The following is an 18,241-nucleotide window of genomic DNA, read 5'->3' on the forward strand; positions in this document are numbered from 1 at the left end:
ACGGATAGAGATCTTTAATTTAAAAATCCAGTAAGTTTATTCATTGGAAAGTGCAACAAAACACCCCAGGGATAGTGCATTCCACTCCAGCAATTAAAATTGCATTAAGAAGCAGATAGGAAGGTCTGAGTCTTAAAGAGAACTGGCACAAAAGCTAGTGCTTTTCTTCATTTTATGTATTTATCTTTGGGTGACAGAGATAGTCACTGATTATTTTTTTTAGCTACTTAATTTACAACTTCATTGCTTCTACTTGCACGTCATTCTGTTCTTCAAAGATGCTAACTTGGGACCAGAGGACCACAGTCTGCAGGCACTCAAGAGGGAGTAGTTTTAGAAGAATGGGGATGTATGGCTCAGTCACATACTTACTGTCGGGAGGAGACCAACCTGGGAGCTACAAGATAGTTGAAGTAGATACTGCCTACAGTTGTTTCTCTCAAAAAACTGCAGTATGCAAAAAAAGTCTAGTTCCATGCATAAGAGGAGTTTCTGCTGCAACTGAGGGGGTGCAAGCAGACAAAAGGAGAGCACAGGACTACTGCAAGCTTACACCAGGTGTTGCTCGAGGGAGCTGCTGGTTTCAGGTCACTTAACTGATTTTGCTGTAGAGATAATCCTCTTGGAAATGCTGCAGGTAGGTCTCACACCCTATCCTCCTTCATACTTGGTACTACACTTCAGCTGTACCAGCCCAACAGGATTCTTTTTACACAGAGCAATGAAATCAACAGAGTCCATCTCCTGAGTCCCAGTCCTGAACTTATCTATCTTTTCCTTTTTCTCCCCAACATAGTTATTACAGCAAGGACAACATTTATTCTGAAGAATAATAAACTTCTACAGAAGTTTATTAATGCCAATACAGACAAATGACTTCTAGTATGATTACACTAGTTCCCAATCGCATATGAAGGTTGCCTGTCCAGTCCATGTCATCATGATCTTCTGGTCTCAGCTGTCTGTATTTGGTTTATGTCTCTTGGTTCTGCTGTTCTCCTGATGGTGACTGTCTTTAGAGGATGCCTGGCCCTTTCCATTTGTCCCAGACTCCTCTGGAAATTTCTGACCCTCAGCCAGCACCTGCCGAATGGTCATATTAATGCGGGAAGACTGCAGGTACTTGGCACAGACCTGCCAATCCTCATCAGAGCTGTGCTCAATGACTGAGCCAAGGGGAAGGTCTGAAGAAAGTGCTTGGTCCAGGCACGAAGGCAAAGCTGTCCCTTCAGGGTTGGGGAGGACCCGTGGGACAGCATGGTACAGCAGACGGCTGAAGCCAGACATCACCATGATATCTCCACTGTGCATGAACATTGCTGTTGGGGCCTCCTCCCGCTTCAGGCCCCCAAGCAAAAATATTGAGGATTGCCCAAAACTAGAGATGGCATGAGGATGGAGAGAAAAGAAAACTAATTCAGGCAGAGGACAATTATATGTACAGTTACAAAAGATTAGCAGCTAAATCTATTTAAAAAATAGAAACCACACAAAAAAACCCCACAACAACACAAAGCAACCAAGGAAACCAGATGGACACCTAGTAACAACTTTAACAATTGGAACATGGAAAGCAGACTAAGAGGCTTGGTTCAAGGTGGGCACAGTGTAAGCAGTTGCTCTGCCAGGTCTGAACCTCTGCTGAGGTATTTCACCCTTGCTGGATACTACCCAGTTGCCATTTACAACAGAACTGTGCCCTGTTCAAAGAGCTCTTCCACTCCAGGGGCTGCATCCATGCTATTCCAGCAGTCATGAAAGAAAATCTATGCCCTCGAGCTACAGATTCCTACTATTCAAATCTTCAGAGTGAGAATTATACACCCATATACCCAATTAGCAAACTACATCATACCAACTTACTGTAACTATATGCAACCATAGAAAAAAAGCCACCAATCCTTCCACAACACTTCAGTGCTTTGCTTGACTCACCTAAATGATAAAAGGGGATGAGAATGGTCTAGTTCAGATTCATCCACATGAATTCCCAGGGAAGAATCAAAATGATAGTAGTTCAAGATCCCTGCTTGTGCTTGGAAACCTCGGAACCCACAGGCTTTGGCCACTTGTTCTGACAAGAATGCAAGGTCTGAAGGGAAAGGAGTGTGGTGATTTGCTGAGTACTTCTGGAGGAAGGAGAGTGGGGAAAAAAAAAAAAAAGAAACACAAAACAAACCACACCCAGAACATCAGAGGAGCAAAAACAATTGCAAAAAAACCCCCCAAACATTTATTGAGAACTAAGAAGTTTGGCTGATAGTCATGAACATCATATTTGCTTGAAAAATGACAACAGCATAGGCAGAACCACAGCAAATTTATCTCTTATTATTTAATTCTGGCCCATGCTAGACTACCAGAGACTGACTTGATTGTGGAGTTAATCGTTGTATTCAGAAGTCAGTAGGTACTTAAGGTTAGTATGAACCTACTGAAGTTCTACTTGGTCACTACCTAAAGCTGCCACTGGAAAGAAGTTCTGTATCTCATTAACAGAGCTCTGAGGCAAGCATTTTTCCTTGTTTGAAGAACAAGACAAGAACAAACTGCAAACCTACTTTTTCTCTGCCCTGTGATTCTGAGAAGACTGGAAGGAAATAAGCAACTTTCTATTAAGACCATCAGTAACAGGCTGACCTGGTAAATATAAAGCTGCAGGCAGATTTGGTTAAGTATCTGCAATACACTGGTAAGACTGTGCATTTGCTCTGCCATCCTTTCTCAGCCACCTTCTAACTGAGTCTTATGGAAAAGTTTACTTTGGTCAGTAGTATCAAAACAGCTGTGAGTTGGTGAGACTGTTCTACCCTAGATCAGACTCAAGCTCAAAGTCACATCAGCAGCAGCCTCTTCCTGCCCGGACTCACCTCTACAAAGAGGAACAGTTTCACAGAAGTAGCTGTCTGCAAGCACCCAACAGTGTTTTCACCTGAAGTAGTTAACAATGCTTTTGTCTCAGGGCTTCTGAGTGCTTACAGCTAAGAAAAATGGAGAAGAATTTCATTTCAATACCTTAGTATCCCAATTATAATGGTAACCAAGCGTAACCCAGCGCAGCTTCTCTAATAAGCTTCTAGGCTCCCGTTTATTGAAACTTTTCCTTCTGCAAAGACAAAATGGAAAGTAACAGGATATATTAGTTTCTGAGGCGTTTTTGGGAACTGCAGCATACATTAATGAGATTTACTTATCCATATGACAGCTTATTAAAACCATCAATAGACTTATTATCAGTATAATTATTTTTTCCTCCAAAGACCTTGAAAATTCAGCTGATGCCATCTCTAGAACCCATAGGGCCTACTGCCAACTGCTGTCAGTTCAAAAGCTTGTATGTAACAGGTTATTACGTGGAAACAACACAATGAACTGGTGCAGATTCGTACGTCAGAATTAAGTATGTACTATTTGAGCACCTGAAAGTGAAAGAACAGAATCTGTGAAGATCTATAAGCTGCTAACACAAGGAAAAATAATTTTAGGCACTTAATGGAAAATTACAAGAAAGGAAAACATTCCACCTGATAGTGAAGTGTATCAAGCTGCACAATACTGCAAAGGACCACTAGTTCTACTAGCTGTCCATCCTTAGCATGGATTGACTTGATGTTCAGTAAGAAACAAGACTGCTCTGCCTGTGACCATACACTTCTTACGATGTCAAGAAGTCTAGATTGCAGGTGTCTGACAAAAAGTGCTCTTCTCAAGTGACAGCCCTGAGGCAGAGTGACTCACCAATTTACCATTCTTACTTGAAGGTGGTGAAGGCAGGAAGGGACCTCAGGGATGGGGTTTTACTATGGCCAGTGTGAGAGTCCTTAATAAGTTAGAGTACTACTATAGTAAATGGGATAGAAACATGGTAGACAAATACAAAAAGGAAGGTACATATAGGTTTTCTAGTCCTTTTATTCTGGCAATTTCAGCTTCTTTTCTCAAGTTAAGCCATGAGTTATGGCAAAGAAAGAAAGAAAGAAAAGGGAAGTGTACAAAGAACATCCTGATAAACTGTATCACCGGATGGTTTGCTCTCATTTATAGCCTCATTAGGTTGGTAAGTTCAGTTCCTGTTTGGCAAAACAGGATTCATATTTGTGCTGCCATAGTCAAATCCCAGCCACACATCTGCATTTAATGTGCACATCTACCTGGATACAGCTTGTTTCTGCCCTTCACCTATACTGTACTGACAGCTCCTAAGTTAAAGCAAGAACAGGAGTAAAAGTCCAGTTTCTTTACCATTAGTAATTCTTCACAGCTCACTTAAAGTCATCTTTCCAGTTTCCATCTTTGTCCTGGAGTAACAGCAACTATAATTACCATAATGCAGCAACACAGAGATGTCAAATACATGCTGCTTTGAACAGTTTATGGAGTGTACAAGCAGATGACAGCATTTAGAGAAAAGGGAGAGCCCACAACTCATTCCTCTACGTCTTTCAATCGCCAAACACAACATTTTTAGCATTTACCTTTTGAAATTGCCCTTTTTTTACTACAGTGCTTGCACAACAGCTGGAACCCTGATGTGCTCAGTAGGTCCTTATTCCCAGAACTCAATATTTTATATGTGGTTTCACATGTGATTGCTCAGGAGACAAAAGCCTGAGTGTAACTTATCAGAAAACAGTAAGTTCCTAGAGCTGTCGCAGCAGGTGCTCCTACACAAAAGTACAGAAAAATTCTGGCATAACTGTTATGGTAAGACAGATCAGCAGGGGGGCTTTGGTCTGAAGATCCCTTTTTTCTTTATTTACTGGTATAATTGCATCTATAAAGTCTCCCCAGCCTTCTCCATATACACAAGGACATCCCTTTTAGGATGCTACACCTCACTTTATACTTTTAACTGTCCCCAGCACTAAAGAAAATGCCCAAGCTTCACTCTGTGAAGAGAGCATAGCATACATTTCCCTTGACTCTGTTCTTGTGAGACCCCACCCTGGAGTACCGTGTCCAGTTCTGGAGCCCCCAACACAAGAAGGGCATGGAGCTGTTGGAGTGAGTGCAGAGAAGGGCCATAAAGATGATCAGAGGGCTGGAGCATTTCTACAAAACCAGGCTGAGAGAATTGGGACTCTTCAGCCCAGAGGAGGCTCTGGGGAGACTTTAGAGCAGCATTCCAGTACCTGAAGGGGGCTACAAGAAAGCTGGGGAGAGACTTTTGACAAGGGCATGTAATGACAGGACAAGAGGCAATGGCATAAGACTGGAAGATGGAAGAGTTAGGTTAGACAATAGGAAGAAATTCTTCACTGTAAAGGTGGTGAGACACTGGAAGAGGTTGCCCAGCAAAGCTGTGGATGGCCCCGCTCTGTAAGTGTTCAAGGCCAGGCTGGATGAGACTTTGAGCAACCTGGTCTAGTGGAAGATGTCCTCGCCCACAGCACAGAGGTTGGAACTAGATGATCTTTAAGGTCCCTTCCAACCCAAATCATTCTATGATGCTATGATTGCTGGGAACTGTATGGATTCTCCCTACCCTGCACTTCCTTCATCCTGAAAAGAGCAGATAAGCCATGACCCAATCACATTTATCTATCTTCCTGATGGATTTAAAAGTCGTTTAAATTGTGTCCAATCTTGGAAGTAGGCCCCTTTCTAGTTAAGTACTCTATTTCTCCCCTCCCCAAAAGGCTCTCACTCCAGATACTGGACAAGTTGGCTACTTTGATCTGCTGTGCTCGAGGTAAAAGCATAAATACAGCAGTATGCCAACTTGAAAATGCAGGTAAGTGCTAAATGAAACTGCCAGTTTTGCTGCCAGCCATCACTCTCCCAAATACTCTTTTCAACTGAAATGGATTCAGCTGCAAATTAAGCTCTGTTCTAATCATTCTCTATGCCTGCAGGAGGTGCTGCTGGGAAAGGCCCATCAAACTGGAACAGTCGGGCAAATTTCAGCTGTAGGGCAAAATACACAATATTTTCAAAGAACAATTCTTCATCCTTGATGCAACACAAAAAAGGCATCTGAATTTCTGCAACTAATTCTGACTGGGCCTGGAAAACATAAGTGGGGACATAACTTCTTTCCCAGGCACAAATATTTAGAAGTTCAAATCTTGCTTTTGACATTCCATGTCTTGTAGATGTTAGATGTATTTTTGATGAAAAATCTCAGCATGTCAACTTACTAAGAGACGGAAGTGAAAGACGAGAGTGGCAGGGAATTCTGGTCACTCCACCACATAAAATAATTGTTAAGAAAAACAAGCAGTGAAATGAACAAGGTGATGATAATTATCCAAGTAACTAGATTGTGTACTGCACACAGCATCTTGTAAGTATTTTTACAGGTGACATTATAATTTAAAAAAAAATAATTTTAAAAACTTGGACTTTAAAACTTCCTACTTTATTTGAAAACTTGGACAAATTCTACATTAACTTCCAAATTGGGCAGAGGAAAGGCAGCTTTTTCAGTCCCAGAACTCTGAACCTGTGGGAATCTTACAGAGGAAACAGGATTGCCATTAATCCCCATCCTGGATTGAATTAAAAAAAACAACCAACCAAACAAACCAAATAAATACTCTGGAAAACAAAACCACAGAAATTAGCTGGCTTGAGAGTTGAAAAAACTGCAGGTAACACCCTTTCAGTTACAGTATACTAGGTGTGACATCTAACTGGGAAGAAGAGCTAGCATGAGTGGGGCATTTGCTAAGGACCCCTTTTGCCTCAGGAAAACTGAGGGGCCTCATGGCTCTATTTGTAGCTGAGCTTTGCAAACTTCCAAAAACTATGACATCAGCCAGGGTCACTATTTTGACTGATGTCTGTGGAATAATTTACTACTAAAAAATCCCACTTTGAGAGTGAAAGCAGAGAATGATCAAAGATGCACATCAAGCCATGAAAAATCCATCTTTAACTTGGCATGCCTGACACTATCTGTAGACAGCCAGCATGTAGACAATCTTTTCAGCTTCCCTTCCCTACTCACTTTTCTTAGACCTTCTCAGAGCTGAGAACTTGTGGCTCCATAAGTTTTGACCACCACGGGTTATTGTGGACTTACCTTAGCTGCTCCTTGCTCTGTCCCCACAGGTCAACTGTCTTCTCAGGAGCCATGTGCAGGTCCAGGTTGCAGACATTGGGTTTCTGGGGGTATAACTTGAGACACTGTTTCACCCAGTGACGCTGGCAGCCCGGAAGGAATGGGTTTAGTATGAAAATAAACCCTGAGGACAGAAAAAAAGGGAGGGGGTGGTAAGAAAGTATGATTAGGTTTTCTAATACTAAGTAGTCCTCTCCTTTGCTTCATGTTTATTCCAGGTAAGTCTGGTTATATCCATCTTTATATTTCGATATAGTAATACTCAGCAAAGGGGATGGAAGCCAAGTTAAAGCCCAAACTGCTTGCTGCTGACTGCAAATGCTTCTGCAGTCCCTGTTAATTAACAAAACAAAATAAACTTGTAACTAGTCTGCACATTCATTTAGCCAGACACCTCAGGCAGAGTTCAAGTAGCAGCCCAAACAGGAGGGTTAGCAGACATGAAACAGATTGACTTGGTCTACCTCTTAAACAGACAAGAGTCCTTGACATAAGATCTGCCATCACCAGGAGAACTAACAGGATTCCTTGCTGGAATTTTCTCCCCAGCACCCCGGAGGTGTTTCCTTCCAGGCCACTGTTGATGGCATTGAGAAATAAGGATATGATGGAATGATGCTATTAACCTGTACTGTACCTACTCTGAGAATCAAAGCACTGTCTCATACTCACACTGTCAATTCACACACACAGACTCACCAGCACAAAATTCAAAAAGAAAGAGAAAAATACAGGAGGAACAAAGGAAAAGGAGGTTTCAAGGTTTTGCCCTACTGTTTCTTTTTGAACTTTTTAGTCATATCAGTTAAACAGAGACAAAAATAGATGAAAAAGGAAGCAGTGAGGCTAGGAGTCTCAGCAGGATACAAATTGCCTTGTGGCTTTATGGAAGTGGTTGTAAAAGCACAGAAAAAGCTTCCTGCCAGTATATCTCACAGACCTCACAAGATTAAATTAACTAGTTAGAAAAAGAGCCTTCAGTGTATTAATAGTATACTGTCATTCATTTCACTCCATTCCCTGCACCCTGAGAATATGGCAGTCTTCTGGTAGTCTAGTTACAAGCATTTTGCTAGAAGCATTAAATTTACTTTCTGTTGGCCTCTGCACAGAACTGTATAATAATATTGTCCTTCCCTTCTACAGCTTTTGATGTGGGGTTCTCAAAGCACTTTACTACATTCATTAAATTATACTCTACTATGTATGTATTATCTCCAGGTATTAATGAAGGAATTGAAGTGTGGAGGGCTAGTTACAGAGCTGAGAACAAGAATCTGAATTTTATTACTCTTATATCAGAAGCTTATAATATGTTTATGTCTCCCCAAACCTTTCATTGCTTACTTCTAAGAAAACAGATTAGTCTAAATCTACAGAACTGAGAATAACCACGATGAGAGTTACTTCTACACTGTAGATGTAGTGTAGATAGGCAGAAACCCCTGAATTTCTTGACGTTGAAGGATGTGCTCTGAGCAGAATAAGTTAAGACACTAGCAATAATTGGTTAGACATTAGGAAGAAATTCTTTAGTGTGAGGCTGGTGAGACACTAAACCAGGTTCCCAAGGAGGCTGTGGATGCCCCCTCCCTGGAAGTGTTCAAGGCCAGACTGGATGAGGCTTTGAGCAACCTGGTCTAGTGGGAGGTTTCCTTGCCCATGGCACGGGGGTTGGCACGGGGGTAAGGTCCCTTACAACCCAAACCATTCTATGGTTGTAGGAATGGGCAGAAACTTAATTCTTTGGGGATCTGTATACTAAAGCAATCTGCCTTGAGGAAGCAAATGGAGTTCTCTCACTGTAGCAAAATCTTGCAGCACACCATGTATTAATTTAGACCTAATGACAGTGGTCTCCAGCCTCAGAAGTCTCCAATCTCAGAAGGATAAGACACACAGACATTTAGCAACCCCTTGTAGAACTAATCTGTGTCAGTTACAAAGACCCAAAGACTGCATCACCCACATATCTCAGAACTCAGGGCACCGCAAGAGAAATTCATCCAGCTTAGTCTTGTATTTCATTGCTCCCTGTGGGGACAATACCAAATTACTTGCCTTCCATTTGCCCACAGACAAGCTAAAGAAATTATAACTTATTTTAGAGGGCTGTTGGTCCTTCTATACCTTCTCCAGATTTAGAATGACCAAATAAAGGTGGCTCCAGAAGGATTAAATGTCAACACTAGACTTTATTGTAAAATTTGTTAATGTGTTTGCATTTCACTCAAGTGAAAGGTTTTCTTTGCCACAGCGGAAGAAAAATGCAGTTAAGTGGAACACTTGTGATCAAACACTCTCCCCCATGTAATTGTTTGTAAAGATATTCAAACAGACATAAAATGACAAGTAGAGAACAAGCAAGGACAGCTGTAATACAACTGTTAAGTGGAACAAAAAAATTAGAGGCAAAAAGAGGTGGAAACCTTTTTCCTGAAGTATTAAATTCCCCCTGTATTAACCAAGCCATATGGCTAGGTGTGGCTGCCTCAGTTTCAGAAATGCTAGGCTGGCTTCATAGCAACCAACACAGACACTGACTGCAATCCCAACAAACCAAAAGAAACATGAGTAAAATCAAGCAAACAAAAATCCCTGAAATAGGATAGATTTGGGGAATACGAACTCATAGGCGTAGCCAAGACCTCTCATAAGGTTATGGAGCAAACTTGAATGACAGCCACCTCCAGACACAAAGTAGTTAGGAACTGCCAGCATGGATTTACTGAAGGCAAATTTTGTGAGCCAAACAGGGGTCTTATCGATACACTAAAAGAGTGAGCAAAAGCTGGCAGGGCCTTGAGGCTTAAAGAATAGTGATTTGATGGTTCAAAGTCTAACCAGTAGCTGTTCTAAGCTGCATTCCTAAGGTTGATACTAGGGCCAAGACTGGTAACTACATCTGCATCAACATGGACAATGGGATATTCATCACTGTTAGCACAGTTAGCAGTACATAGGCTGTAGCTGCTGAAAGGATGTTGACTCATCCAATGAACAGGTCAGTAAGAACCTCAAGAAGTTCAACAGTGACAATTCTGTACTGGGTGCAGAATAACCCCATGCAACAGTACAACCTGAGGACCAGGGAGCAGCTCCGACTCAAAGGGTCAGGGGGCTTTGGAGGACAAATTGAGAATGAGTCAGTAATGCACTTTTGCAGCAATCAAGGCTTATCACACTTGGGTCTTATCAACAAGAGCTACCTAAAAGGGCATAGGGCAGGTGAAGTCAAATTCTTCTCAAAAATGCATCACAAGATTATGAGATGCAACAGTCACAAACTACAGCAAGACAAATTTTGGTTAGATACAAGATGAAAAAAAAAATAAAAATCACAGCACGAGTGTCCAGACACTGAACAGGTACTAGAGAGGGTGTGTAATCTCTACCCTTGGAGACTCCCCAAACTCATACAACATTCTGGGTGATCTAAACTTGAGCCTGCTTTAAGCAGGGAGGTGGACTAGACCACTACAGGTCCCTTCCAACCTCATTTTTCTGTGATTCTACCAGGTGGCCTGCCAACCTGAGATCCATTTCAGTTTTTGAAATAATCTGCCTAATGATATTACTCTGTACCTTGAATAGGACAAGTAGTTGTTACTCACTTCATGCACTCAGCGGTTTATACCAGCAAGTAGATGACATACTTCAGCCCTGAAAGGGACTGTATTTCAGTCACATATCTAATTTTATTGATACATGTTGAGGAGAAATAGATAGTACAGAAATCTAGAATATCAAAAGCAAAAGCAATCCGTTCTCATGAGGGTTGGTCTCGTTGATCAGAGACTGTCCCTTCTCACCTTCATATACACTGCCACATCCCACCCTTTAGCTGACTCATTTGTCCTCCTGCACTTAAACCAACATTAAATTACACTTAGGCAAAGCAAAATACCTGTTTCAGACAGGGCAAGGAGGATAAAGTGAAAGATGCCTGAATCCAAAGCAACAAGGTTCTGTTTATTTTTTCTGAAAACCAGAAGTACCTACCTGGATACCCATTGAGGCCATAGGCTTTCCACTGGCTAACTGGCTGTAGTCCTGCTCTGTAGGCATCTTGATCACTGACTGAAGAAATATTGAGCTGTGATCTGAACACCTGGCAAAAAACCCCAGATGCAGTTAAAACACACACACACAAAAGACAAATAAAAGGAACAAACACAAAACTGATTCAAGAATAGCACTTCTAAGAGTGTTACTATATTCCAAGCAAAGTCTTGTGAAAATAACAACTGTACCACAGAATTATTGTCTCAGCAACTGTGACCAGAACAGGACAATGCTGCTAAGAGAAATAGCATGTACTCATAGTTATCTATGTCCACAGTACATTATAAAATATTCTGGTAATTATCAGTCTCCATTGGAGAGCAATATTTAGTACCCATAACACTTTATACCTTCAAAGAACATGCTAAGTACAAGGTGTTTATTGTCCCATAGGGTAGATGGCTATTCTCACTTGTAATTTATAGGAATAGTAAGTAGTACAGTGATGAAGTGGACAAAGTTGTCCAATGTGAAGGACTACAGAAACCCTGTAAATTCTGAGTACCCCACTGGCACTTCTGTTCCCAGCAGCAGGGTCAACAGCTCAAGGCTTAGCAAGATACATTTTCTTGACATGCTCTCTTGGGTCGCAGTAACACATGCATTTAAGATGCAATAAGCCAACAGTTGCTGAAAAACACAAAGTCCTCTGCTGTGTTCCCAGTCCCTTCTTCTCTTAGGACTAAGAACCATCTAAGAAAGGGCTGGGTTGGTTTTGTTCAGGTTTAGTTCATCAGCCCAGGTCTTCACATGGCTGAGCATAGGCTAATATAAGGAAACAGCCTGGCAGGCATAGTGGGAATAAGCAGGCAGAGACAGGCAAATTTTTGTTTACAGCAGTCTGAAGTGTATTTGAAAATAAGGCCTTTGCACATAGACCTGGCAGTGGTGAATGTGTAAATCAGTCTCTGCAGGCTGACAGCTCTGGTTGACGTCTACTGAGCAATGGGTCTAAATTACATAGAATCTGTAAGAAAACTCTGAACTACTGCTGGGTAGGAACTTCTAGCAACACATTCAGTTTTACCAAGTTTTCATCTCTCTGCCAAAAACAGCTTTGCAACTGCCACCCTTAGTTCAGAGCATGATGCCCCCAGGAAGGCTCTTCCTTTGACTACAACTCTACTACCTCTCTACCTTTTTAATCTGCTTGCACACTGGCTGCTGTCAGGGCTTCTGGAGAACAGGAGATGATTCTATGCTGAAAAACTACGTGTGCTGAATCAGTTAAAAAAGTCTGGTACCACGGCAGCTGGGGTATGTCATGCTTCACTGAGGAGCTCAATCACTCAAAGCAGTTTCACAGAATCGCAGAATGTTAGGGGTTGGAAGGGACCTTGAGAGATCGAGTCCAACCCCCTTGCCAGGGCAAGATCACCTAAAGTAGGTGATACTTGGTAAAGTACTCTCTCAGTAAAGCTTCTGAGAGAAAAGGAACAACAGTATCTGGGCCAATCTACCTGGCCTGTGGATCTTCTTAAAAGAGAAAGGCCAGATGTTTTAAACCTGGGGATAATAAGAAGAAAAGATGGTTTCACTAGTGAAGTATCAACTTACCTTATAAGGTAACAAGAATGATATGGAGAGGGGACAGATGTGTGTGATGCTTTTAAGTACTTTGAATTTCCCAAAAGGGCCTTAATTTTGTTTGATAAAGGATTTCAAGAAAGGCTGAAATGTTAACAACTCCCTTGTTTAATACTAACGCCTTGAACAATTTCATAAGGGTCATGTTTTGTGTCTCATTAGCAACATGAAATTATAGTCTGAAAATACAGAAAAATATATATTCTAATAAAACAGTAAGAAGAAAAGGCTAAGCATTTGAACTATGAAAAAATTTGGCAAGGTTTCATTTTAACTATAATCCTTACTCCCTTTTTTCATACAGGCTCTAATATAGAAAATCCCTGGTTAACAATACTTCACCATTATCCTTTTGTGAGGTTACAAAAAGGAAGGCAAGTTTAAAGGATCACTTCTCCCTGACAAGATGTTGTAAACTATGAACCATGATGGCTATTTGCTTTCAGATGTGCTTCTGACTACATGTTCCAAACCCACAGTAACAGCTGAACCTGCCCTGATGACTATGTCAAATGTTTATTATATGGGAGTAAGAAAGAAGATACTTTACCAAGGGGAAGACATCAAGAACCCTGGGCCCACACTGCACAGTGGAAGCAAGCGGACCCCAGGTCCCTCTCCAGCTAAACCCTGGTATTTCAGGGCAAAGGACCAGTAAGGCATGGGAAACAGTGTGGGCAAATACTGAAACTTGCTTTTTCCATCCACATGATCCTTTGCTTCCCTTCAGTAAGGAGCAACTCTATTAGAGGCCTTGGAGATCTCTCAGTGCAGAGCAGAGAGCTAATTAAACATTATGGGTGTAAAGAAACATAACCAAAAGCAATAAATCAGTGAACAGGCAGCAGGCTGGGCAGGGGTGGCAGAGACAGCACCTTGTGCCCTCAGGTAGGGTCCCGTAACCCCCTGGGCAGCCAGCCCGAAGAGACACTGGACAAGCCGACCTCTGGGTCCTGTGGGCAGCGGGGCCCCGGGGCCGCAGAGCTGAGGCCCTTCCTCAGCTGCTCCTCTCCAGTCTCCAGGTTTTAACCTTTACAGGGACCTCTTAGACGGTCAGCTGGAGGGCTGCACCCGCTAGCCAGGAACGGGAGGGTATTAGAGACTGGGCGTCAAGCACGAAGGGAAGCAGCAGGTGGAGAGAAGAGGCTGCAGGCACCACCGCCACAGCCCCGCACCGAAACACGGCTCGGGGGCCGGGACCGGCTCAGAGCGCGCCGCGCCGCCCGGCCCCTCACAGCAGGACGAGGGCAGGAGGAGCCCGGCGTTACCTGGCCGCCTGGCACGGAGAAATCCACCACACCCCGCAAATCCGACGCGTCGCGTTGTCGGTAGAAGCGAAAAAGACGGCGGAAAGCATCTTCCCCGCCCTCCCGGGTCAGGGCGGCCGCCGCCATTTCGGCCTGGGCGCCAGGGACCGCGGGCGGTACCGCCCACTGCCAGGGCGGGCAGGGCCGCCCCCTTCCTGCCACAGCTCCCAAGATGGCGGCGGCCAGAGCGGTGCGAGCAGCGGGGCGTCGGTCCAGAAAGCTCTTCGACATCTTCGTGGCTGAAGTTCCCTGGACGGTGTCGAGCAGTGAGTCTGCCCCGCTCCCCTCATCCTCTGCCAGCGCTACGGGCAGGGTGGCGCGGGAGGGAGCGGCCCGGCCGCGTGTGCCGGCACAGGCCGGGACAGCCGGGCCACGGCGGGTGCGGCTGTATTGCCTGGGCTGTGTAACCGGGTGTGCTTTTCCCCCGCAGAGGAGCTGAGGGAATACTTCTCCCAGTTCGGGTCCGTGCAGAGGTGCCAGCTGCCGTTTGTGAGTACCCGCTTATCCTCCAGGCTGCTGCTCGTGTCTTCTCGGTAAAACGGGGAGAGCCTCCGGCTGGTGCTCACTGCGCCCCGGCAGGGGAGGTCCTACTGCTGGGCTCTCCCCCGAAGCCTCTTCTTGCCCTCTAGTCAGATTTGCCACACAGATTTTGCCACACGTAGCAGCGTTTGCCGGCCATAGAGTGCATTGGTGCGTAGGGATTTCCATTGCCTTTGAAAGAGCTTTAGACAGCACATCCCATAGGTCCGGCTGATGCTACCGTTTGTGAATAACCAATCTAAAAGTCCTTTGAGCTTCTCTATCATAGTGCTATATTTCTTCTGAAAAAGAATAAAATCTTTATGTGCCTGGTTTAATTGGCCAAAACCAAACCAAAATGAAAAAACTAAAGGTGTGGGTGTGAACTATAGTCTTTACCTGCTGTGGGTTCCTACCCCTTCCAGAGTAGGCTGATACCACAAAAAATGGAACAACCTCAGGGTGCTCCCGAGCTGTCGGCTCTTCATGCCTTTGCTGTTTTGAATCATAGAATCATAGAACTGGCTGGGTTGGAAGGGACCTCAGAGATCATCGAGTCCAACCCTTGAACCACCGTTGCAGTTTCTAGACCATGGCACTGAGTGTCACATCCAGTCTCTTTTGAAATATCTCCAGGGATGGAGAATCCACTACTTCCCTGGGCAGCCCATTCCAATGCCTGATCACCCCCTCGGTAAAGAAATTCTAATATCTAACCTAAACTTCCCCTGGCACAACTTAAGACAATGCCCTCTTGTCTTGTTGAAAGTCGTTTGGCAAAAGAGACCAACCCCCACCTGGCTACAGCCTCCTTTCAGGTAGTTGTAGAGAGCGATGAGGTCTCCCCTGAGCCGCCTCTTCTTCAGGCTGAACAACCCCAGCTCTCTCAGCCTCTCCTCATAGGGTCACAGACTCACAGGATCTGTGGTTGAGTCCCTTCACCAGCCTGGTTGCCCTCCTTTGGACCTTCTCCAGGACCTCGATATCCTTCCTGAACTGGGGGGCCCAGAACTGGACACAGTACTCGAGGTGTGGCCTCACCAGGGCTGAGTACAGGTGCAGAAGGTTTTTTAGGTTATTTATCTTCTGAACTGAGCATGTAGGTCAGGGATGATGGTATCTAATGCAGTTTCTTAGAGGTGAACTGTCAAAAAAAAGTGTTCCTTGCACACTCTGTTCCTAGTGTTTCTCCATGTGAAGTAATGATCTGTTAAAATTAATCTCGGCATGTAGTGAACTTCATTGTGTGGGCAAATGGGCTCACTGTCAGTTGAGGACTAGTTTGTAAATGGAGAAATGTAGTTGGAAAGATTCTGGTTATTCTGAATACTGAATGTCTGTCTGCCTGCCACACTGTTCACAGGCCCAGGGCAAAACCTTTATATTCATTGTGAAGGCTGGCAGCTTACCACAGATCCGCCTCCAGTCACTGTTAAAAGCTGAAATGATGCACGCGTTGATTCAGTGACTACTTTAGGAGAGTTCATTAATGCTTAAAACTGCCAGAGGTATAAAAATCTGCCAGCAGTGTAAGACACCTTAATTAAGACAGCACTGCGGTACTGAAACCAGGTAGAGTGACTACAGTACCTTGTTGGTGAAAAATACACCAGAGGCTGGAAGTGCTGCCAGTCATACCTGGTCAGTTCAATGGCAGAACTGTTGTGAAGTCTGATGGGGATCAGAGTTGTGGGTAAAAGGCACTTTGGTAGACCTGTTTTTTCTGCATTATCTTTATTGACAGCTGTCTCCTGATTGGAAAATTATTCTTAAAAATAATTTTATTTTTTCAGTGCAGTAAGTGCTTGTCATCTTGAATTGCAGCCTGCTTTCTTAGTATCTTAGGCAGCAGCTTTATCTTGCTGAACACTTTTCAAGTACTGTGGCAGACATTTTCAAATCAGGCAGACATTTAAATGTCAGTTCTGTTGTGACTGGCTTAATAGTAGATAACTACTGCAGTTTGAAACAACTGGCTATGCTTTATTCCGGTCTTCAACTGTATCTTAAAATCTTTTTTTTTAAGGTTGCAAAACACAAATTGAGAGAAAGGGATGCAGAACAGGCTTCTAGCAGGCCCCTGCATACTGTCAATAAGTACATGTCTTAAAGTGTGAAAAAGGCCTTGAAGCATCCAGTGTGCTGATTTCTGATAATTTCTGAATCCTTAAATTGAATTATCCACAGTCAGCTTTTAACAGCCCATGTGACTATTTTCTACAGTAATTGAATTTTATTCTCTTCATCTGATAACTAGGACAAAGATACAGGCTTTCACAGACGTTACTGCTGGATTAAATTCTCAACTCCACAAGATGTTCAGAACGTGTTTCAGAAGGAATCCCACATACTTGAAGGTGCCAAGGTAACATGCTAATTCTGTTAATGAAGAAACATAATGAGTTTAGTTCTGCCTTTGGTTGGACATGTTAACATGAAAATTTTTTTTTTCCTAGTGTGATTAACCATTTTGCCACTTAGCATGCCTGTAATGTTTTCAAAATCATCAACACTTTTGTTTATTCTCAGCTCATAACTCAGTTAGGGTCTGAGATCATATAGGTACTACAGATCACATACCAGAGATCAAAATCTCCTGCTGTGCTGAGCTAAAGTGAATGCAGTGACAAGGAATGTAAAGCTAAGCTTGGAGCTTCAATGAAAGCTGCTTTTTATCTTCAGCTATCCTTTTGTGCAGGAAAATTCTGTTTCCTGCTTTCATGTGTTCAATATAATTTTAAGTTAGCTTTAGTTTACCTTTTTTTTTCATTACCATCTAACATTTTAAATGTTAGAAAAGAAAAACCAGACACTTTGGCTGTCTCAGTGCATTATTGTTTGGTATTAAGAGCCAGTGTACACCATTAGTTAGAAAACTTCAGTCTAGTAGTCATGCAGAAGTAGGTATCTTGTCATTGACTGGCTAGAGCCAAACAACTGTATCATGTTGCATAACTGCAGCAAATAAACAGCCATCTGTGTTGACCTAAGGATAAAAGAACAGCAGCTCAATGGCTGCCCAAAGCCATTGATATTTTAGCATGTCACATGGAAAAATTATTAGAAACTTGCATATAGGATGTTCACTCAGTAAGGGCAAATTACAGTGGGAATTTTCTTGCAGACTTACATGTGCTTCAGCTGACTTAGCTACTCAGACCTAGTAGTACAGTGATACCAGGAGCAGTGAGGATACTGGTATAATGAACATGATCAGTTTCTGTCTCTGCATAATTAATAAGAATTCTGCAATATCTTTCTGACAACTATTTTCTCATTTTGAGTCTTTCACGGAGATGGTAAAATGAATAGGTAAGAGACTTTAGGCATGCAACTGTGTTGGTTGTGATAGAAGTATTTTGCTTGACATGGTTCATACTAGTATAGGAGTCCTCAGTAGTTGTAGTTGTATCAGTACCTCTTTCTGAGGTGACCTGTGAGTTACAGCTGTGGTGCAGAAATGGAAGCAGAAATGGAGGAGTGGTGTGCTGCCTTCAGTCTTGAGTTGTGACAAGCCAGACAAAACCCTGATCCCTCACACACTGGGCTGAAAACAGGAATGTTAGCTGTATGCAGTTGTCAAAATAAGTACTAGGAACAGTACAGATGAGTACTTAATGTCAATTTCTTGGAAATTGTTTTGTTGCTTTTTATTGTTAAAGCTCTAAGACAGCCACTGCTGAGACTTTTGAGGATT

At 43.0% G+C, this 18,241-nt stretch overlaps 2 protein-coding genes across 2 annotated transcripts in view; one reads left to right on the forward strand and one right to left on the reverse strand.

The window, feature by feature from the left end:
- Positions 1-14,155, reverse strand: ALKBH1 (alkB homolog 1, histone H2A dioxygenase). The gene is made up of 6 exons (XM_030451674.1): positions 13,987-14,155; positions 11,069-11,177; positions 7,028-7,190; positions 3,016-3,106; positions 1,936-2,129; positions 1-1,378 (listed from the first exon to the last, which is right to left on the reverse strand). The coding sequence occupies exons 1-6, from the start codon at positions 14,110-14,112 to the stop codon at positions 955-957; spliced, it is 1,107 nt and encodes a 368-aa protein (XP_030307534.1). The 5' UTR covers positions 14,113-14,155; the 3' UTR covers positions 1-954.
- Positions 14,148-18,241, forward strand: part of SLIRP (SRA stem-loop interacting RNA binding protein) — a 4,616-nt gene continuing 522 nt past the window's right edge. The window contains exons 1-3 of the mRNA XM_030451675.1: positions 14,148-14,291; positions 14,456-14,514; positions 16,802-16,909. Of these exons, the coding sequence (XP_030307535.1) occupies positions 14,198-14,291; positions 14,456-14,514; positions 16,802-16,909 (261 nt within the window). The 5' untranslated portion in view covers positions 14,148-14,197. The remainder of the gene's footprint in view (positions 14,292-14,455; positions 14,515-16,801; positions 16,910-18,241) is intronic.

Source organism: Calypte anna, chromosome 5A (assembly GCF_003957555.1).
Source record: "Calypte anna isolate BGI_N300 chromosome 5A, bCalAnn1_v1.p, whole genome shotgun sequence".
Lineage (NCBI taxonomy): Eukaryota > Metazoa > Chordata > Aves > Apodiformes > Trochilidae > Calypte > Calypte anna.